Here is a 21393-nt window from a genome sequence, read left to right on the forward strand (position 1 = left end):
AAGTCCTAATACTTTATTTGGTTAGGATTGTGGAAAGTGGAGTGATTTATTTTGATAAAAAGAAGATTTAGCAATGAAAGCATAAGGGAATTGTTTAACCTGGTTCTTGACTCATTGTTTAATTGGAGTCTGCATGTCCAACAAATTTCTGTCACAATGTCCCTGTCAACAAGCTTCTCCATAAAAATCACCACCCTTGTGATACCAACATGCATGCCAATACAAACGAAAGGTCTGCAACACCTGTCAATCAACTAAATCCTCAGTTCAATTTACCAAACCTCACCCACTCCTGCAAAATATTTTCATATTAGCAACTATTCGTAGTTACTTATTCTCATGGTTATCTAATTATCAAATAAACCTGGCTGTATACAGTGAGGAAGTGATAAGCTTTATGTTCAAGTCAGATGACAATTTGCTCTTTAAATCTCGATAAGCATAAAAATACATTAAAACCATTAAAAAGCTAGCATTAGACAGAGACAATAATAATATACATTACTGAAAGAAACTATCTAAATATTATTGAATAAACAGATTTGATCAAAACAATTAAGCTTGTATATATTCTAAAAGAATGCATCTTCAGTCAGTTGTTCTTCCCAATCGAGGCTGAAGGCAGAGAGATTAATTTTCAGGGAGCGTGGTGGTGTCTTCAAGTTGGTCAGAGAAACCATTTTGGGAATGCGTCTACACACAAAAAACGAGAAAGAGGATATATGAGTTGGCAAAATATGAACACCAGAGGAAAGAATAAAGGTATTTGCCTCCAGAATTTACCAAACCCTATCAAGAAACAAGACAACTAACATGAAAACTGAGAAATAAAAAACTAAATTTCAACACTACAGATGAATAGCATTGTTTTTGGATATTTGCAGAATTATATATCCATATCACTAGCTCATTACCATCATACACAAGCAGAATGTAACTCAGTGCCAACTTTGAACTAACTATGAACAAGAATAAAAAACAACCCCCAAGCATCCAGAACAAAAAATATTTGAGATTAAAAGCCTTCATATTATTCAACTTGGGGAACATTCTTTCAGACACAATAATATCACAAATAAATTCTGTGCAAGTAATTATCTGTGCAAGATATGCAAAACAGGATAACAGGTTCGCACCAAACCAAGAGCTTCTCTTGCAATCCTATGACCGTGCTCGCCACAAACTTTACCAAAGAGGAACATAAGGTGTTCTCTTTGTTCCAGTTTCAAGTGTTTTTCTAGGCCCCGACTAACCATCTCCATTTCAGGCTGCATAGAAATACCACAGTAAGTGCTGGTAGAAAGTGGCAAGTCAATACATAAATCATATTCTGCAGCAGACAAGGTTAGAAGAGAAATCTTTCTATCTACCTAATGCCTCATCCTAATCAGCATTCCATTAGAGGACGTGACCTGTCAGAGGATTCTATTTACCCATCTTTGGTGTACTGCCAGCGGTTGTTTTAATGGAGTTGTCATTTTAGACATGTATAGAGATTGAGATTAAAATGGGTCACACTCACGAGTTACCTCTCAATTACTTTTCAATGATTAAAAATTGGTTCTTACACCACATGATCCTCCTTCAATGGTGTAGCAGTTAAGATGGTCCTTAACTTTAAGAATCAACTCAATAACTACTTAAGGGGAAGCTCTTACGTATAAATTGTTCATAAGGACGTGAGAATTGCAAATTATTATTGAGGATACATACTGAAGACTCCTCGGGAGGAAATATTCGTAGAAGAAGGCATATCTTTGACAGTTCCACCATAGCCTCAACCTGTTTGCCTTGCATTTCCAGAGCCTTTAAATGAAAACAAAAACAAAACATGAATTTAGAAATGCATTCAAGAGGAAAAAGATTCTTTTAGAGAACCAGAGGCCAAATATGAACTTTATAAAAAAAAGTGATATCTGAATGAGGCCATAATTTCAGGCATTAAGTTACAATACTTCAAAGTTCATCACTCTTTAAGACCTGTAATCCAATTATAGATTCTACATTCATGCAATCCAGAGAGACCACCAAAGAGAAGTTAACAGGCACAATGGTCATATTTAATGGTGCCAAGTTCCACCACATTCAAAAGAAAGATTTCTATAAACATAAATTAATATAAATAACCAAAATATTTTAACTGAATATAACTTATCTTCAGTAGTGTTTGTTACACACAAAAAATGTAATTTTGGAAAACCCCAAATGCTTAAACGCAATATTACCAAATCATTTCATTTAGAGTAAGAAAATTACCCAAGCCTGTAGAAGACAGGAGCGAGTGCGAGCAGCAATAGCTGCAGACACAATTGTTGCGGCACGAACATTTTGAAGGCCAATATTTTCAGCAAATCCAGCAAGAAATCGTGAAGCATCCTCACCATTAATATCAATTGAACTAGAGTAAGTTGGTGCCCTGAACAGAAACAGAGTGACCGCCAACAAATTTCATAAAATAGGGAGACAGTAAGATTAACAGGTGAGTTCGGTACTGAACAAAGAGATAGATCAGAATGAAGGGTTAATAATAATATCACACCTGCTGCAGACATTTAAAACAAAGTTAACAGATGCCCGATACAAGGTGTCCCGAATATTTGTTGGCTCAATAGACACTTGCACACCAGAAGTTCTGCACAGTTGACGTAACTGTTCATGTGTGTGGGCAACAAACATTTCAAGTGTTATCAGAAGAGAGACAAATTAATTCCCTTTCATCATAGAATTTTTTTTTTTGTAAGCACGCATTGATAAAAAAAAATCAGAAACCATGAGAGGTGGGTGTTTTAAAATACACAGTATCACTTACATTTCAGAAAATTTTAGTAGTACCATGTTGTTTTAAGGCAAAAAGACATGCTAAAACATTACAATAACGACAATAATCACAACCATGTTGCCACCTCAACCATCATCTATCCTATCAGCACACCAAATATTAGTAATATCATGTTATGCTACTTAATATTAATTAAAAAGCGTCTTTTTTATATAGGAATTAGGACAAAACAATGGGTATGCTAAAATTGACACAGATCAGTATTACATGGTAGTTTAACTTTTAAGTAATACAGAGTTTACTATAGAATTATGACTTTTCTTGCTGAAGGAACTAAAAGAAAAGCAAATACCAAGATTAACCGAATATCGTATTAATTTTATAGCAACTGTTATATATATATGATAATCAGTAAATCACCGGGAGAGAAAAAAAGGTGGAAAAGAACTCACTTGAATTATATCATTCTCATTGATGTCATTCCCGCCCAATCTACTGTTTGTAATTGCTGGAAATCAAGTGGGTGAGTTGCAACTTGTTATAAAGGATGGCAAAACACTAGAGAAATTATTAAATGTGTATCTATACCTACAAAAAAGAACATGAACAGAATCATTATTCATCCCGAGACTAGAACACTAAGTAGAACGAACGAACCACCTTATAATTGCTTTTAACAAATTAGATTACCGTTAAACAATGCATTTCCATTAACAGGAATTGAAGATAGATAGATGCTTATGGAATAGTCATGGTCATCAACTTCTCTGACAATAAGAAGCTGAAATAAGTTAAAAGAGGAAAAGAGAAAACAAACCTCGAACCACTCTGTAAGCCTCCCTCTTGTATTCCTCCTGCTCATTCGCGTCAAAAACAGAGCCGTTGGCATTGACAACAGTAGGCCACCATTCGGGCAATTTTCTTTCAAACCGAACCATATTCTTCGCGGAGCGCTTCACAGAGCCCCGAACCGCGGGCGATAGCGGATTCGAATTGCTCCTCTGGCCCCACGCAACAACCACCTCTTTTCCGCCGAGACTCCGGTCCCTCCGCACCACAAGAGGTCTATTGTTAGAGGCGTTACGACGCCACGACGAAAACCTAGAAATCAATCGCGCTAGAACACTGAAAACGGAAAACGTGAGCAAGGTCAAAGCCGCCGAAGTTCCGAGGAAATGCAACGTGGAAGGGCGGCATGAAACGACGAGTCTGCGGTTGTGGTCGAGAGTGAGGAGGGTTTCCAAATCGAGGTAAGAGTCTCTTCCGGAAAGTATGAATCGGCGAAGGTGAGATTGGAGAGTGGTTAGGGGAGTGAGGTCGATGACGGCTTCGAACTTGGGTTCAAACGAGGAGGAGGTGGAGGTGGTGGCAGGGAGGGAGACTTTGTTGTGGCGTCTACGGCTGCGGCTTCGGCGGCGGAAGGAGGAGCAGACGACGGTGAGGCGGCAGAGGCGACGGCATGGGTATGGTGGAGGGAATTGGGAGGGAAGAGTACAAGTGTTGACAGAAAACATATAGTTACTTTGTTTTTACCTGACACAACAAAACAGCTCCTTTATCCTTCCTCCTTTATTTATTTATACTTTCCTCAAAACCATAGGCCCAAGCCCACAACGTAAAAACTAACCACCTATCAGACAATTTCTTCCTGCACCATATTATTTAAGACATGCACCCAACGAAAAATTTAAAACCCAACATTGCCCTTGGTTTCTTTTTTGCGGTTTCTTTTTTGCTTAGGAATGCAGAAATTCGGAAGTGATTGTTATATACTACGGAGTTTGATATCCAGAAAGTTATTTTCGTATTTCATTTAAGTTTTTGGATAACCATATTCGAAAGTGGGTTATGGTTCCAGATTTCTATATCTAAAATTTTGTGTTATAAATGGTGTTGATGACGAGATCCAGAATTCATTTATGTTTACTTATAAATTTTAACATCTGAAATATCATTTATACTTTCCAAATAAACTTTAAGAAGACAAAATCCAGAAGACACATTAGTTTCAAACTTTCAAATTTGTAAATCCAAAACTTTATAATTTTATTTACAATTATGAATATTGAAAAGGCAAAAAATTGTAAGCATTAAAAGCAAAAAATTCGCGCCCTATTATTTTTCCCTCTCTCTCATACACTATGCATATAGTGTAGGCAATTTTTTTCAATGTATTCAATTCTTTACAACTCAAATTTATTAGAATTAGCAAAATCTTCTGATCTCCATTGATAATATTTAGTTTCCAATTAAATTTATATACTTCCATTACAAGATTAGATTAAAACACAATTTCTCCATTTTCACTAAAATTGTCTATAATCTGTCTCTTATATCTCTTACAACTTTAACCATCCAACAAATGTTTTCCCTCCTTAAAGAATTATTAATTGAGCTGAACATTTATATACAGAGGAATATGAATAACTTCGTTTTTGACATGCCAATATATGCATTCGCACCAAAAGCAGAAAGTGTTGTTAAAAAACATCTCAATACCAAAAACAGAACGTGTCATAACAAGGTTATAGACTGGTAATTCAGTTTTCAGATTGTCCAAAATATCTCCCCGAAATTGTAGCCAAAATATTCAACATTACAACCTCCTCATCCAGGGCAACCTTTCCTGCACGGATGGTAGCACACCTTCGCAGCAGACTCCTGAGAGCAGCAGAGGTGTCAGCGTATAGTGGAGTATCAACTGTTGCACACAGAGCAAAAAGCCACATGCAATCATCTCTAGTGACAGTGTTTGCACCCTCTAGCAAGCGAATCCGTTTCAGCAAAGTTTTTACCCGGGTTACAGAGTCCATTGTTGAGATTACAGAAAGCAAAGGAGGACTGGGGGAGCTGCTGCTTGTTTGATCAACTGAAGTTTTCGATTCAGTATTCTCTGGAGACAGTGTTCTGTCCTTATCTTCAGCAGATACATCATTTGTCTTACCAATGCTCAAATGATTACCAAGTAAGACGTCCTTGTTCATAACACCAGAAAATTCTCCACAATCATTCGCAACTATCTGTGAGCAATGAACACGGGGGTTTCCAGAGTATATGGCACTTGAACCATCAAGGAATGAGAGATTCTGGTCAAAGAAGTTGGGAACAATGAGAACATAATATGATATAAAAAAAAAAATTAAGGACTCCAAATACATCCAAATTAAAGCCTGAATGAACATACCGTTCTGAGTGTTGAAAATTCAGCAAGAAACACATCCTCCCACTGTTTCAGTGGCAACAGATGCTCTGGACACATGGCAATATCAGGAATCTTGGGCATGTAAGCACTCTGTTCCTTGTTAAGTTTGCCTCTGTCAAGTTTTGCAACCTTCACTTTTGGAATTTGATCTGCCTCCCACCTGCTCAAGAAAACAATATACAAGATATAGAGCTGCTCTAACTTCTAGCAGCATTGAGAAAGCAAACATCCAAAGATTCTGACAGTTAAGATAATACCTGACACGCCTAAGATATTCCCATCCATCTTCTGGTGGACCAGAATCAAAATTAGGTTCTCCATCAACCAAAAAGGCAGGCCTTTGGATGCTGGCATAATCGTCATCACTATCATCATCTTCACCACACTCTTCTACAATTGAGCCCCCATCCTCACCCATAAGGGTACGACTACAAGGGTCAACAGGAGTAATATTTTCACTACTTTCCATGTGATGTAATTCACTATCCCTATTTTCACAATACGCTGCACCTGAAAGCAATTACAAAAGTTTTCAGTACCAGCACTGACAATTTGCTAATAATTTAGGAAGGGTTAAAAAGGGAATCAATATACAGTTTTGTATCTGTAAAGGCAAGAATGATCAGGTAAAGAAAGCATGTCCTTCTCATTTAGAACACGACAAAGGCAAGAAATCAAAGTTCGTGTTGGAAAATCAACAATAGAATTTTCAACATAAAACAAAGTAAAAATGAACTAAAACAAGAAAGCATCGTCATTACTGCATGACCAAAGTAATTATTCAAATCTACAATCAGACTACTGCACAAGACTGTTCATATACAATGATTCTGTACAAGAAACCATGCACTGAAGTCAGTGCCTAATCAGAACATAGTCTACAGTCAACTAATGTTGCATATTAGATATGTTCCAGGTTCCTTCTGCTCATTCTTCAGTGGACAAAGACATTCACATATCTGCATCTTCCGTTAGTAGCAGCCGCACCTGTCCATCACAGAAATTGAAAACATCAAATTGACACAATGTGAATCACAAAAATCGGAAAAAAAAGTTTTCCCCATAAAGAATTGGTTATACTTTGCAGAGAAAAGCATTTTATACCAACGCCCCCGCCATCAAAAAATAAAGAAACTTCATTGATAAAAAATAAAACTCGAACCCCATTGAAACCAGTGAAAAGAAATTTGAAATAAAATGCAATGACATAATCAACAACAACCCAGACTGAGATTATACAATTAAAGTCAATTTTTTAAAACAGAAAAAAGAAAGGGATAAAAATGGGGGAAAAAGACGATTATAAAATTATGGATGTAATTACACCCTAAAGTGATCAATGGCATACAAACAAGTTCAAACACAAAATCTATATAGGTACAAGCAAGGAACAGTGAATGAAGATTCTGGAACAGAGAAACACCAACACAACAAAGGACCAACAAATGTTAAGATTACAAAAACATTCGGTGCCACTTTCAGAACATTCATAACGACAACCAAACAGAACACGAATCCTGCCACCACCAAACAACTCTTCCGCACACAGACAACTAAAACGAAGAGCCGCATATTCTCATAAAGATTCCATTTCTTGAATTCCGAAACAACGAAACCAAAAAAGAAAGAAAGAAAGAAGGACTCACTGAGGATTGGTTTGTTGTTCGGAAGTGGAGTGGAAGCCAAAGTATCGTACTCGCTGGCCACCGCGCTTTCAAACGCAGCGTGAATCGCTTTCCAGAATTTACGCTGTTGCGATAGGTTAACGAATCTCAGAGCTTCCAAGTCCTTTCGCGAATACTTATTATCATTACTGTTCCCACTCTTCGGCGTGGGCTTCGATTTGGGCCTCTCTTCGATCTTCTTGAGACTGTGAGCGACGCTGTTGATGTTGTTGATGTTGTTGTTGTTCTTGGGCCCTCTTCTTCTTGAAGCGGAATGCTTCGGTCCTCCGTTCTTGACGACGGAGTCGAGCAGCGCCGTCTCGTCGATGACCTCGATCCCTAAGGCTAAGGAAGAAGGAAGCGCCGTCACCGTTTTGGCGGCGGCGGCGGCGGCGTCTTTGGGCGCCAACGCCGATTCGAGCTCCTCCAGCAATCGCTTCTTCTTGATTTGGAGTTCCGCTGATTCAAGAACGGGATGTTCTTGGGAATCTGAAACGTCAGCCATTATTTCAAATTTTGTTCCACTTCGCTTCTTCTTCAGACTCTCTCACACTTAGGGCGCAGTGCATTCCACACTTTGAACTTATAGCTCTCTGATAAGTGCTTTTTTTTTTTAACGGTACGGCGCAGTCAATTTCACTTCCGAAAATATGGTTTTGATTTCGGCCCAAACGAAACTCCTCTTCCCCCTTTTTTTTATGAATAAATATAAATTTTATGGATTTTATTTCTATTTATGTGTAGTAGTTTAGTATATGTATTGCTATTGCTCCAACTCTACTGAATTTACTTATCCTATGGTGTTTGGTAAATATTACATTTAAAGAAATTATATTATTTTTTTTTTCTTTTGAATTTCTCGTAAAATTATACTCTTGAGTCTGTAGAAACAAATGTACTATTGTAATATTGAGTAACCAAATAGTTAACACTATATCTCGACATGTTTTATAGGCTCTGTAAAAGATCGTCATTAGTCAATAATACATCAAATTACCTAAAAGCATTATCTAAATTGAATTTTTTTATCCAAATTGTCTATCTATAAAGTTAAAGGTCAATACAACTGTACAAATAAAAAAAAAACATTCTACGGTTAAAAGGTATGTAATATTTAATCCAATACTTTTTGAACTAAGTTGAACATTAGAATATATTTATAGATATTTTTTCTACCCATGACAAATTGAAAGAAAATGTATGTGAAAAATACAACCTTATAAGAACAATACACAAATGTAATAAAAAATACAACCTTATAAGATCAATGCACAAATGTCATAACAAAATTGCAACCACAAAGGGAGGTTAAATTTTTTTAAAAAAAATATATTGTTATTTAGTTCACATGACAAGTTGTCGTATATATAAACATTTTACATAAGTTTGACTCTAAAAATCCTTCTGGGCATAATATTGAGTTGGATTAGGTTATTTTTTTAGTATGTTGAACCGTACCAAATTTATTAAATTATAATAGCAGTAATAAAACCATTATTCAAATTATTCTATTATTTAAATGTGTATTTATGAGTTATTAAATTATTTAAATTTTCAGACATTAAATAGAATAATTGTTTTTTTAAAATCATTTTAATAAATCTAAAAACATGTCACATAATTCTCAATTTATAATAACAATTAAATAAATATCAAATAATTAATAAAAAAAATAGAAAAAAAAATCAAATGTATATTACAAAAGATTCAAAACTATAGACAAGAAATTAATATAAACTTTTTAAATTATTTAATAAATTAAAAATATTGTAGCAGTTTAGATAATATCCATAAAGACATCAATTTGACATCCCTAATATGAGATGTTTAATGCTCTCAGGTGGATGTCACATATTACACATTTTTTAATATAGCAAACAAATCATGTTACTTGCTTCCATTTGGCCTCATTTGGAGTATTGAAAATGAATCCTCAAAATATTATTTTTAGTTTTTTACAATATCCTAATCCCCATGAAATTGCTTTCATGTGACTGGAAATATTACAAGAAAGAAAAATGTTACTTTGAAAATTAAAATATACTAGTTTACAATTAATGTTTCATTTCTCTTTCCAACTGTAATCTGATGCATGTCAGAAAAATATTATAATACTATTGTCCCACAACTAAAGAACCACAGAAAGGGAAGTTAATTACACAAACAATAATTTTAAATGTTGCCACAGCACAAAATTAAAGGGCAAATAAAAAGAGGGAACAAATGATGATCTTTCAAGACAAGTATCAGCTCAGTTTGATAACAACAAACAAATAAAGAATATGGGTGAATTAACGTTAACTGACAAACAACATTACCCACAGATAGGCACCACGCAACCCAAACCTATGTGGCATCATGGCTCAATATATGTCAGCAGACTCGGCACTACAAGTGCGATGCCATAAATACATGGAATTTAACAATGGCATGAAACGAGCCAATCCAATCCTACACATCCAATCTCAAACAAAAATAAAAATATATAGATATATCTGCAGTATTTGATGAAATCTGGAGATAATTGAATGGAGCTGTGCAGAAGATGCAGAAACCAAAGTGGACCATTTCATTTGCTTCAACTTTCTGGAGCAGGAGCAGGAGCAGGAGTCTTCAGAAGTGGTTGGAGTGCTTTAACAACAATGCTCATATTTGGCCTAAACTCAGCTTCATACTGCACGCAGAGTGCTGCAACAGCTGCAAGCTGCATGGTCAACAAAAAGTACAGTTAATGTCAGCATCAACATGGAAGATCCAAGAACCAGAACTTTATTCATGAGTCAAAAAAGTAGTCTCTGCACATGTGCGTGTTCAAGTGAGGGGAGAGTGGAAGAGAAACAGATACCTTAGCAACTCCTTTAGGGGGGTATTCTCCTTTCAGTTTTGGGTCTACGCACTGTTTCACTTTATCTTCACTCAATCGTGGAGTAGCCTACAAAAAATACCGAGTCAACAAGACCATCAGTGTCAAATGCAAATGCCCGAGACGAGGTATAGATTTAAGCAGGAGCACTGACCCATGTGACAAGACTCTGCTGTCCTCGAGGCATGGTGTGGTCAACAGGTTTTCTTCCTGTAAGAAGCTCAAGAAGAACAACACCAAAACTATAGACATCACTTTTTTGAGTCAACTGCCCAGTCATTGCATATCTGTAATGTTTGGCAACAGGGAAGATAAGAATCGATAAACCCAAATAAAATTTTAAAGGAGGCAAAAGAACTGAGATCACAAACAATAAATTAAAGATGGAAAAACATAGCTAAGCAGCCAAAAACATTGTTTTCTGAAAGTTTCTGAGGAATTCACAGGCGCACAAACAAACTCTAAATTAAATGTCAATAAAGACCTTTCAAGGTAAACTGAATTAAGAAAACTAGATTCTGCTTATATTTCCTATATATCAATTTAACTTCTAGTAAATTTAAGCCAATAGTGGAGAGTACAGGGTCAATGAGTAAAAACTGGACCATGTCCGAAGCCAGTAATGATTCTACAGAACCGCATTCACTCCTCTTACAATAACTTACCAATCAACAGTTGCAGCTTTATCATCAAGTACAATTGAAAGATTGCACATTTGAATTGAATTCACACAAATGGAAAGGGAAACAAGGTTAAGAAACCATCAACAAATTTATCAAGAGAAATGATTCAAAGTCAAATTCTACTTGATAGGGTGTGTTTGGATTTCAGTTGGAACATCCAAACCAACTTTCAGTTTTCATTGAATACTGTGCCAACATACTTAGTACTTTTTTTCAAATTTAGTTAGAAGCAAAATTCACCTCAAACTCCAGTTGACCTAAAAGTTACAATGAGTTATTTTTCAACTCTAGTTGGGTTCAACTCAATTTTCTAACTGAAATCCAAGCACACACATAGTCCTATCCTCAGTAATAAATCACGAAAGCTTATGTAAACAGGCAACGCACAGGAAGCACTAGAAGTGTGAACATATAAAAAGGTTTCTTTGTGGTACAGGATAGCATGCATACGAATTGAAAGGAAATACGATGAAGTGGTGCTAGCAGGTTCTCGAAGCTTACTCTGGAGCATGATACCCAAAAGTTCCCAATACACGAGTTGAATGGAGGCGTGCAGCCATGTCAGGGGCCTGATTAGAAAGGTTAAAGTCAGCTATCTTAGCCTTGTACTCTTCAAAGATCAGCACATTACTTGATCTGATATCCCTGTGTATAATCGGTGGCTGAACTTTCTCATGTAAATACTCCAATCCCCTTGCCGCGTCAACTGCGATTCGAACTCGCTGTATCCAATCAAGAGTTGGCCCTGGTTGTGCACCTTGAACTCCCTTTCTACCTGTAGCAGAAAGACAACCAAAATCATCGACAGAACTTAATGAATATGAAAGTTAAGATGGGACATTAAGATACATACCGTGCAATATGTCATGAAGAGAGCCCATAGTAGCAAACTCATATGCAAGTACACGAAGATTTCCTTCAACACAGTAACCATGCAACTCAACAAAATTATCATTCTTCAATCTTGAGACCATGGAAACCTGAAATAGCAAAAAACACTGAATGAGAAGACTAATAAACTGGCCAAACAATCTAGAATCCAACATACTTGCAGTGTATAAATTATAATAGTTTGTTTAGCCTGATTGATAGGAGAGACATGCCTGGGTCAAAAACTCGTTATTTGATTCGGGTTCAGATGAAACATCAAGCTTTTTCACAGCCACTGCTTTTCCATTGTTTAAGGTTGCATAATACACCCTTCCGTACGATCCCTCGCCAATTAATGCCTTAGAACCAAAGTTGTCAGTCTTTTCCTTCAGCTCATCTAAAGATAGGGCGGGAGCTTCAATAGGTGGTGGTGCCTTTTGTGTTTCAGGCTTCACAGGAGGTAACACCTTTGAGCCTTTTTGGTTGCCTGGAGCAAATAGTAAAAGAAACATGAGTAATCTCTACCGGAAATGAGTCAGTCACTGTGAACTACTACGGGAAGTAAAATTGTGAACCAGTGATTGTGGAAGCATCTTAACTGAAGTCAACATTATATATCGATTAGTAGCACATAGCAGCTAACTCTAAAAACGCTGGCGGGAAGGGGGATGACACCTAATTTAAATATTATACAACAAGCTAAATAATTTACACAAATACTGAAAATCAAAGAAATTTATGATAAATAATAAATCACAAGTCACACACACAAGCATCATCAATTTAGGAAGGATCAATATGAACATAGTAAATTAGTAACGACATAAAAAATGGGAGAATATGGTGAAATTAATAGAAAAATAGATTAAAAAAAAGCAGAATATTGACTGTCTGGGTGGGAGGTTAAAAAGGAGGAAGAAAAAATCTTCCGATGAAGTGTAAAGGAAACAGAGGAAAAACCAGAAATAACATTTTGTGGTATGGTCAAGATAAAAGGGTTTAACATCAATTACGTTTCTACAGCAAAAGAATAATAGAAAATGAGTTGAAATCACATGTTTACCCAAAAAAATCCCGAAAAAACAATATTTTATTTTCTGTAAAATTGGGTTTTTTTTAAGCCTGTATCATGGCAGAGAACAGGTCAACGCCAAAAGCCACCGTTGTGGTCTAAATGAATGCTTTCGAAAACCGCTCCCCTACGGCACACTGTTGACTACTACCAATAAGACAATGAAAAAGATTAATAGAAAATAAAATGGAAGCAAGTGAGTGGCGTAAAGAAATAAACCAAAGATATTCCTAAAAGGGAAAATTATGAGCCTTTGGGTATCCCCAGAAGTTTACTTTTGTTGTTTCGAAATGGTAAAAATATGGAGTAAACTAAACTAATCAAATAAAACTCACTGTCTCCATAATTCCTTGGGCTTTTCAGGTGTTCATTTTCGTTGGATGGGTAAGACTCTTCCACCTGACAAGTGCAGCAAAGCCACCGACGCATCCTTGTCCTCTTCCTCAAAAATAGATCGTCTTGATAAGTTGTATTCCCCTGGCGGACGAAGTAATCAGGTGAAGCATGTGCCTGCATATCATCACACCAAGAACCATAAATCTCCCAAATGCGACATCAAAACAAGAAACTCTCCAAACAGTATTCAAGACAATTTCAGCGCTTAAAAAAAAAAAGCAACAGTGCCCCCATTGCCAGCTGTTCGATTAAATCATAAAAATTAACGATCAGAGACAAATAAGGCACCAAAGCCATGAAAATTTTATCAGACCACAACGGCCATTTATCACACACGCGATGCCCGAAAAACTCAACGCCCCAGAGAAAAAAAAAAGATTTTGCGATATTGGGGCCATGCATTTCGCCATGAACATGAACACGGTGCGGTGAAACAGTGCATGGTGTTTGAAAATCGCAATTGGGGAAATACGAATTGGAAAAACAGACAGTGAATTGTGATTGAAAAAGGTGAAAAAGGAAGAATTGGAGAGGGAAATTCTGACCAAATGCGCAGGACGGTGGTGGTAGTCTCTGCGGTCCATCAAGAGGGAAATTGAAAGAGAAAGGAAATTATAGACGAATCCAAAAAAGGAATGGCGGAATAGAAGCCAAATCGGATTGGCGAAAGCGCAGAACACCCGAAGAGGCCCAAAAAAATGAAGAAACGAAGACGGAAAGAGAGGGAAATAAGAGAAAGGGGAAAGAAACCAAAATTAGGCATGGAAGAGAAGAGAAGCGAAATAAGAGGTGAAAGGAACGGGAGAGAGAAATTACCTTAAAGATGCTTTGATATGAGATGAGAGATTTCGTATGTTATGTGTTAGGGTTTCTTTCTGCCAAGCGAATACAACGAAGGAACGAATAATAAACACATTCACACCCCAATAAGAGAGAGAACAATACCATTTCCTTTTTCTTTTTCTTTTTCTTCTTTTTATTGTTATTATTTTAAAACATTTTATAACACACCAATCACTCATTAACCACTCCCATTGCCTTTTTAACTACTAATTATTATAATTTATTACAATAATTATTAAACCCTTTTTATAAAACACACTAATTATTAGGTTAACGATGTAATGTTTCATCTCAATCTTAATTCCCGGAGATAGTATCGTTATGATTAACCACTGCCTAGTGTTTATTTTTTTAAATTATGTTCGTGTTAGAATTGTTAGAAATCAAATAAATGTTTTTTGAATTAAACATTTTATTGAAATGTGTTTTATCAGTGTGTCGTATAAGTGTCGATGTGTGTTCAATACGGACACGTTATTTAATAAGTGTGTCTGAGCCTCGTATATCACTATATTAGTTTATTTTTTAGTTTTGTTACAATTTTGTCCTTAAAAAATAGATAGGTTAAGAAATGAATATATATTTAAATTTTTCTTTACATCGATTCATAAGGAATATGAGATTATATTGAAAGTAAAAAAAAAACTAATAATGAAAATTATATATTTGTGTTGGCAAACTTTTTATTTCTTAACTTGGTAGGAAAGAAAAAGAGAGGGACAAGTGTTACTCTTTTTAATTTCTAATTTTCTATTGTGTTAGAATGGGACCCTTTCTTTTCCCATTATTTTAGGATTGTAATAAAACTACTAATTATTATTATTTTATGTAAATTTATTGTTTTTAATATTGGTGTCGACCGTTGTAATCATAGTCTCACATTGAAGGAGAATCTGTTCAACTAAACCACTAAAATAACGGCTTTATTTTTTCTTTAAGTTAACTCATTATTGCACATTAATATTTGTTTATTTAAACAAATACCTAAAATAAATGGTTTTTAAATTAAATAAAAAATAAAAAACTTCACAGGCATTGGAAATTGAATGAGGAAAAGAATAACTCAAAGTTTGACCACTTCAAATAAGTATTATTAACTTATCTCACATGAAATATAGGAGGTCAAATTAGGTTTTTTTTTTTATAGGAGATAGAATTTTCTTAATATTTTATTAAATAAAATATTTACAATGATAGGAAATAAATTTGTATTTGTATTATTATTTAGATACATTTCTAGTGCCTTGTTTATTTTAATTATTGTTTTATTTACAATGTATTATTCCAGAATTGAAGTTTGAGATATTGATAAATTATAAATTTGTTTTTTTTTTTATTAACTTTGACAATTTTTTATATTACATTGTTTACGGTCAAAGAGTTGACCCAATTTTTTAATGAGTTGGAAATACTTAAGAAAAAAATTAAACGTATTATTCATAATACCAATTCAACTTATCGAGTTTAATTAATTAAGAGACTTAACATGTAGCAATAATTTAGTCTAAATTTTTATACTTTTTTTCATGACAGGATTTGATCTTATAAAATAACCTGAAGTTGATAATCATTCATGTGTTTTTAAGAACACACAAAATTTAAATGAATAAAAAACAACAACATATTTTAAAATAATAATAATAATATTTGGCTGCACAAGCCAACCCCATAACTAGTTACCAAGTCCAACTTTGATTCTTATTTTTAACTAAAATCAAACTTCAAAGAGTTTAAAATCACCACAATTTTATCTTAATTATATAATTTGAATCAAAATTTTAGATAAATCTCTCACTTTTTAATTTCATGTGGTTATGTTGTAACAAATAAAAAGTGGATGAACACACAAACTTTTTACTACTTAAATGTAATTAGGTATTGGTATATTATAGTTAAATATGTATGAATTAATTTATTCATTCATACCATGAAACTTAACATGGGTCAAGTATGCTTGAAACACCAAATTAATATTATTTCTTTCTACACCCTTATAATTTCTATCTGCAATGTGAAAGATAATTTAAAATTATGTAATTTAAAAATTATTATTTTTATGTAAAAACACTTAGAATTGTATAATTTAAATAACTTTTTCAGATTATTTTGGATTATATAATTAGAAAGACATCCAGATTATATAATTCAAAAGTTATTTTTTAAAAAATAACTTTCAAATTATACAATTCAAAGTAAAAAAATATATAATTTTTTTAAATTAAAAAATGACTTTTAAATTAAGCAATTTGATTTTTTTATAAGAAAAATATCTTTCATATTACCCAATCTAAAAGTCCTTTTTTTTATAATCAAAAGTTTGTAAAATGAGATTATTCTTACTTATCTATATAGAATAAAATTATAGGAATTGAAAAAATCTGCGTTGGTTTGATAATAAAATTAAAAAATCATAACGAATATAAAAAATAAATAAAAAGGTTAAGAAAAATTTTAAGTTAGGAAAATACAAATATATGTTTTAAAAAATAATAAAAATCAAATATGGTCATTGACTTTGTAAAGAAGAATGTAGTTTTCAATCAACAATATCTATTATTATTATTATCATTATTATTTATTGAGTGAGTTTATTTCTACTTATTTTTTAAATAATTATATTTCTGTATTTTATTTATTTACATAATTTGATTATTTTAAAACTAAGTATTTTTTTTATCTGTGATGTAAATCTTATATATTTCTAAAATAAGTTTTTTTTTTTATCAATTTCGCTATGTTAAATAAAAACAGAGAAGCTTATTTTCCACGAATTACTAACAAATAAAATTCATTTGCAAATACATTACATAAGAAGACTGAAAGACTTCATATAATTACACTATATTATTATATTATAATATACATTTTTATTTGGTCTGTTTATCTCATTTAGTCACTCACACTGTAGATGAAAAATTAACTACTTGTTAATTACTGATTTAATGTACATGTAAATAAACTATAGAAGTTTTATATTTAAAAATTATTATTATTTAAATAATATGTATTTTGTTTATAACATCTATACCAATATATATATTTTGATTATGGTTTGTCGTGCACATAATTTTTTTTTATCGTCATAACTATTTTTTTATTATTGTAAAATGATATTATTCTTTTTTTCTTTCTTTTAATTTTATATTAATAACAAATCAAATTACATGGTAAAATTATGAAAGAAAATATTTTTATATTTTATTTTTTCTTAATAATATCTGATATTTAAAAGATACACATATAATAATAATAATAATAAATAAATAAAAGATGTGGATATAATTATTTTATTATCAGAAATTAACATATATAAGAGAATTTATATAACTATTTGAAGAGTCATAATAATAATAATAATAAATTTTGTTTTAATTTAAAAAAAAAATTATTATCAGTAATTAAGTATCGAGTGGAGTAGCGAAACGAAATTATTTAAAAAATGAAAAATAAAAAGTTTCTTGCTCAAAGGGACAAAGGAATTTGGTGAGATATAAAGCTTCTGCGGCATCAAAACCTTGCTCTCACTTCACTTACCTTACAGAGAAGAAGAAGAAGAAGAAGAAAAAAAGAAGAAGAAGAAGAAACAGAAGAATCAGAGTCCCACATGGAGTGCGTATTCGGATTGGTCGGAAATGGGTTCGCGATCGTGGTGGCGGATTCATCGGCGGTGCACAGCATCCTCGTTCACAAGTCCAACGAGGACAAGATCATGCTCCTCGATTCCCACAAACTCATCGCCGCTAGCGGTGAACCCGGAGACAGGTATCTAGGGTTACCTTTTCCTCTTCCATTCTCTTTCAATCTTCTTCTTTTTCTCATTTCCTTTCGTTTTAGGGTTCAATTCACAGAGTACATTCAGAAGAACGTTGCCTTGTATCAGTTCCGTAACGGCATCCCTCTCACCACCGCCGCCGCCGCCAATTTCACACGTGGCGAACTCGCCACCGCTCTTCGCAAGGTACCTTCCAAACCCTAGTACCTATTTTTTTTTAACGTTCTTAGGTTCTGTTTCGATCAAATTCTCACAAATCAGCATATAAAATTAACTGAGCTTCTCCTTAGAGCTAAATCAATTTATATAAAAGCTATCTCATATGATTTCTCCGATTTAGCTTATGCGAGCTCGATTCATTTTACATTCTTACTCTGTTTGTGGAGAAGCTTCTCCAAACCATGTCTCAGACTGTGCAATTAATTTGGTGTCTCAAATCTTAATCTGCGTTTTTGTTTAGAATCCCTACTCCGTGAACATCCTTCTTGCTGGTTATGACAAAGAGACTGGTCCTGAACTATACTATATTGACTACATTGCAACCCTTCACAAGCTTGAAAAGGGGGCTTTTGGTTATGGCTCCTATTTTTCGCTCTCGATGATGGACAGACACTACCATAGTGGAATGTCTGTTGAAGATGCAATTGATCTCGTTGATAAGTGCATCAAGGAGATCAGATCCAGGCTGGTTGTTGCGCCACCCAACTTTGTTATTAAAATTGTTGACAAGGATGGTGCAAGGGAGTATGCATGGCGTGAATCAGTCAAGGACACTCCTGTTCCTTCCGCTTGAGTAACTGTCCCTAATTTTCATCGGACTTCATTTCATATGCCTGTGTTTTTATCTTTTTTACAATTTTTTTACTGGTCTTGTAATGTCTCTGAAAATCATGGTCTATAGATGATGCACTGAAGTATGACAGTTTATCATTTTAATTAATATGAACGATGACTAGTTCTCTGCCAGAAATGAATTTATTGTGAGGTAGGCTTGATTTTTATGGATTTTTGGATACTGGGTCCTTCTTGTCTTTGCTGTTGTGGGATGATCTTTCAAGTGTTGTATTCACCCGAGGATTTTAGTTATTTGGGCTGTTGGCCTATCTTACCACAATAAAGTAGCAGGATACGCAGATGCAGTCATGTTGGAAAATCATTTGAGAATTTTTTTATTAGCTAACTGAGTGGTAATGGACTGTGTGTGTATTAATTACATTCATTCATTAAAATATTGTTAAGAAATTAATATGCTTGTGTACAGGATATCCCACTTTTATTTTCAAATAATAAGTATACATTTTAAAGTAAGCAAGTCACCCCTACAATGTCTAAGTCTACCATGCTGGCTTCCGAGTCTAATTTTATCAATTATTAATAGAAACTAAATGAATACTATACGATCCATTTTAGTGAATACTGTAGACACCCTTTAGATTTGAATTACAAAAACTATGCATGAACCCATAGTGAATCTGTGTGTATCTGGATGATTTCTCCAATCAGCCTCTGCATAAGCTTTAGGATGCTGAGCAGATGAAGAGGATAATGGTTTACCTTGGCTAGGTGTTCCTTTGAGATAGCTAAAGAAATTGTGCACTTGTTCATGTGAGGAACTTTTGGGTTAGCCATGATATTGAAATTGAAAGTAGAGAATTTTTTGGCCAATAAATGATAACGTATGGCAACCTTCCAATTAGTTTATGATATTGTGAAGAATTTGGTAGCAGCACCTTCATGGGCACTTGCCTTCATGTCATTGGCAGAATTGGTGGTTTGCAATGAACGAAAACAGTATCCTCTTACATTGATAATACATATTTTCCTTAGAACAGGTATATTCTGTGCTTGGAGTAAGCTAAACCAATGCATGAGAAAGGGCTCCAAGTTGCCAAGGATTTTTTGTTTGAGATGTTGCATTTTGCTTGGTTGCTATAGGATTTAGCCTAACTATTATAATATTGTCCATATAAACCAATAGAGCTACATAATCTGCCCCAGTTCGAAGAGATGAATAATTAGATTTAGATCGAGTGAAGCCTTGGCTAAGGATAGCCGCTGAAAACTTGGTAAACCGTTGTAATTTAGAGACAATATTATCCACCTCAACCTTCTACTAGAGAGGAAGATCCATATAGACTTTCTCGAAAAGATGGGCTACAAAAGCATTCTTGATGTATACTAATTGCCAGCCTTTTATTGCTGCTGCCAAGGACAAGACCCCTTGCTATGGTTTTTTACAACTGGTGTATGTGTCTGAAATCTATACCAACTTGTTTAGCTACTAATCTTGACTTGAACCTTTATAAAGTGCTAGCTGCCTTGGTGTCAACCTTATTGATCTATCTGCAACTCATTAAATATGTTCCATAAGGTTGGACAACAGACCATGTATTAGTTGTCTCCGGGGCTGATAACTCTTCTTGCATGGTTACCTGCCATTCAGGAAACTCGGCAGCTTTGGAGACTTGCATTACAAAGGATTTTTATACGAGTGACATTATCATAGGAATTGTGAAGTTATAGGACAGTATTGTACTGATAGTTCTGGAGCTAAGTTTGGGGTTTTATGCGCCTGGTGATATTCTAAGAGGCTAGCCAAGTGGTCCATGTAAGGTCTTGTACTGCTCAATTGGTGTGTTATGCTGTTTTGGGTTGTTGGAGCTGTATGAATTGTAGTAGAAGTAGTGAGGTCATTTGGTAAGTCTAGTAAAGGCAAAGGTTAGACAAGATCAGTAAAAAGATCTGTGACATTATAGGGTTGATGAATTTTTTTCCGGAATGGAAATATATCTTAAAAGAAGAGGAAATCTTGATATATGAAAAAGATTCTTGATCCACAAGTTGTATAGTCAATATTCTTTATAGCCAAAATAGGTAGCCAACAAAGACTGAAGGTAATGTTAGCAAAGCAAGGCAGACATAGACCCTGGAGTCCATATACAGGTGGATCCTTCGATAGAGTAGATAGATGATAAGGACACTTCTGAAGTAGAACTGGTGTAGGTGTTCGATTGATGAAGGTAAGTGATGCTGGTACGTTCTTTCCACCAGATTCTTCTTTCGTGTTATATCCTTTAGACCACGTAAAGTCAGCGCACTAGATCGATTTCAAACAAAGGGTAGTATTTTCCGTGTAGACAACGTAGATGATAGTGACGATAAAAAAAACCATTCGGAATATTAAAATTGATTTTTTCATTTAGTATTTGCAAACTTTATGAGAAGGATGGCCAAAACCTGAGGTGACAT

At 34.3% G+C, this 21393-nt stretch overlaps 4 protein-coding genes across 9 annotated transcripts; 1 reads left to right on the plus strand and 3 right to left on the minus strand.

Moving 5' to 3' along the window:
- Positions 1-373: 373 nt before the first annotated feature.
- On the minus strand, positions 374-4333 carry LOC137828315 (phosphoribosylformylglycinamidine synthase). 3 transcript variants are annotated; one of them, XR_016523343.1, is made up of 7 exons: positions 3597-4330; positions 3232-3287; positions 2540-2632; positions 2257-2416; positions 1714-1806; positions 1137-1268; positions 374-693 (listed from the first exon to the last, which is right to left on the minus strand). XR_016523343.1 is itself a non-coding variant. In XM_068634834.2 (7 exons), the coding sequence occupies exons 1-7, from the start codon at positions 4291-4293 to the stop codon at positions 631-633; spliced, it is 1311 nt and encodes a 436-aa protein (XP_068490935.1). In that variant the 5' UTR covers positions 4294-4333; the 3' UTR covers positions 374-630. The 3 variants fall into 3 exon arrangements, 2 of the variants coding, with proteins under 2 accessions (XP_068490935.1, XP_090161248.1); XM_068634834.2 differs by having other exon boundaries at positions 2540-2649; positions 3597-4333; XM_090305122.1 differs by lacking the exons at positions 374-693; positions 1137-1268; positions 1714-1806; positions 2257-2416; positions 2540-2632 and having other exon boundaries at positions 3232-3367; positions 3597-4321.
- An 811-nt stretch (positions 4334-5144) lies between these two features.
- On the minus strand, positions 5145-8323 carry LOC137828316 (uncharacterized). Its single transcript, XM_068634835.2, has 4 exons — positions 7628-8323; positions 6239-6491; positions 5964-6141; positions 5145-5865 (listed from the first exon to the last, which is right to left on the minus strand). The coding sequence occupies exons 1-4, from the start codon at positions 8148-8150 to the stop codon at positions 5320-5322; spliced, it is 1500 nt and encodes a 499-aa protein (XP_068490936.1). The 5' UTR covers positions 8151-8323; the 3' UTR covers positions 5145-5319.
- A 1538-nt stretch (positions 8324-9861) lies between these two features.
- LOC137828318 (protein CYTOSOLIC ABA RECEPTOR KINASE 7) lies at positions 9862-14541 on the minus strand. 4 transcript variants are annotated; one of them, XM_068634837.2, is made up of 9 exons: positions 14346-14440; positions 14075-14102; positions 13469-13643; positions 12295-12548; positions 12045-12171; positions 11693-11966; positions 10663-10795; positions 10491-10577; positions 9862-10349 (listed from the first exon to the last, which is right to left on the minus strand). In XM_068634837.2, exons 3-9 carry the CDS (start codon positions 13560-13562, stop codon positions 10224-10226), a joined length of 1095 nt encoding a protein of 364 aa, XP_068490938.1. In that variant the 5' UTR covers positions 13563-13643; positions 14075-14102; positions 14346-14440; the 3' UTR covers positions 9862-10223. The 4 variants fall into 4 exon arrangements, with proteins under 4 accessions (XP_068490938.1, XP_068490937.1, XP_090161250.1 ...); XM_068634836.1 differs by lacking the exon at positions 14075-14102 and having other exon boundaries at positions 14346-14541; XM_090305124.1 differs by lacking the exon at positions 14346-14440 and having other exon boundaries at positions 14075-14252.
- A 3261-nt stretch (positions 14542-17802) lies between these two features.
- Positions 17803-19114, plus strand: LOC137828656 (proteasome subunit beta type-2-B). The gene is made up of 3 exons (XM_068635321.1): positions 17803-18134; positions 18207-18330; positions 18605-19114. The coding sequence occupies exons 1-3, from the start codon at positions 17977-17979 to the stop codon at positions 18935-18937; spliced, it is 615 nt and encodes a 204-aa protein (XP_068491422.1). The 5' UTR covers positions 17803-17976; the 3' UTR covers positions 18938-19114.
- Positions 19115-21393: the final 2279 nt, after the last annotated feature.

Source organism: Phaseolus vulgaris, chromosome 7 (assembly GCF_051622355.1).
Source record: "Phaseolus vulgaris cultivar YP4 chromosome 7, ASM5162235v1, whole genome shotgun sequence".
In the NCBI taxonomy this organism is placed as follows: Eukaryota; Viridiplantae; Streptophyta; class Magnoliopsida; order Fabales; family Fabaceae; genus Phaseolus; species Phaseolus vulgaris.

Coding starts and splice junctions, on each gene's coding strand:
- LOC137828315 (XM_068634834.2), bottom strand. CDS start 4,293: ATGTTTTCTGTCAACACTTGTACTCTTCCCTCCCAATTCCCTCCACCA. Junction 2,650..3,231: donor ATGAGAATGATATAATTCAA/GTGAGTTCTTTT, acceptor ACACATGAACAG/TTACGTCAACTGTGCAGAAC. Junction 2,417..2,539: donor GTTTTAAATGTCTGCAGCAG/GTGTGATATTAT, acceptor GTTTCTGTTCAG/GGCACCAACTTACTCTAGTT.
- LOC137828316 (XM_068634835.2), bottom strand. CDS start 8,150: ATGGCTGACGTTTCAGATTCCCAAGAACATCCCGTTCTTGAATCAGCG. Junction 6,142..6,238: donor GAATATCTTAGGCGTGTCAG/GTATTATCTTAA, acceptor TTTCTTGAGCAG/GTGGGAGGCAGATCAAATTC. Junction 5,866..5,963: donor AATTTTCAACACTCAGAACG/GTATGTTCATTC, acceptor TTCTTTGACCAG/AATCTCTCATTCCTTGATGG.
- LOC137828318 (XM_090305124.1), bottom strand. CDS start 14,113: ATGGACCGCAGAGACTACCACCACCGTCCTGCGCATTTG. Junction 10,796..11,692: donor TTTGGGTATCATGCTCCAGA/GTAAGCTTCGAG, acceptor CAAACATTACAG/ATATGCAATGACTGGGCAGT. Junction 10,578..10,662: donor AGCAGAGTCTTGTCACATGG/GTCAGTGCTCCT, acceptor TATTTTTTGTAG/GCTACTCCACGATTGAGTGA.
- LOC137828656 (XM_068635321.1), top strand. CDS start 17,977: ATGGAGTGCGTATTCGGATTGGTCGGAAATGGGTTCGCGATCGTGGTG. Junction 18,135..18,206: donor AGCGGTGAACCCGGAGACAG/GTATCTAGGGTT, acceptor CTTTCGTTTTAG/GGTTCAATTCACAGAGTACA. Junction 18,331..18,604: donor TCGCCACCGCTCTTCGCAAG/GTACCTTCCAAA, acceptor GTTTTTGTTTAG/AATCCCTACTCCGTGAACAT.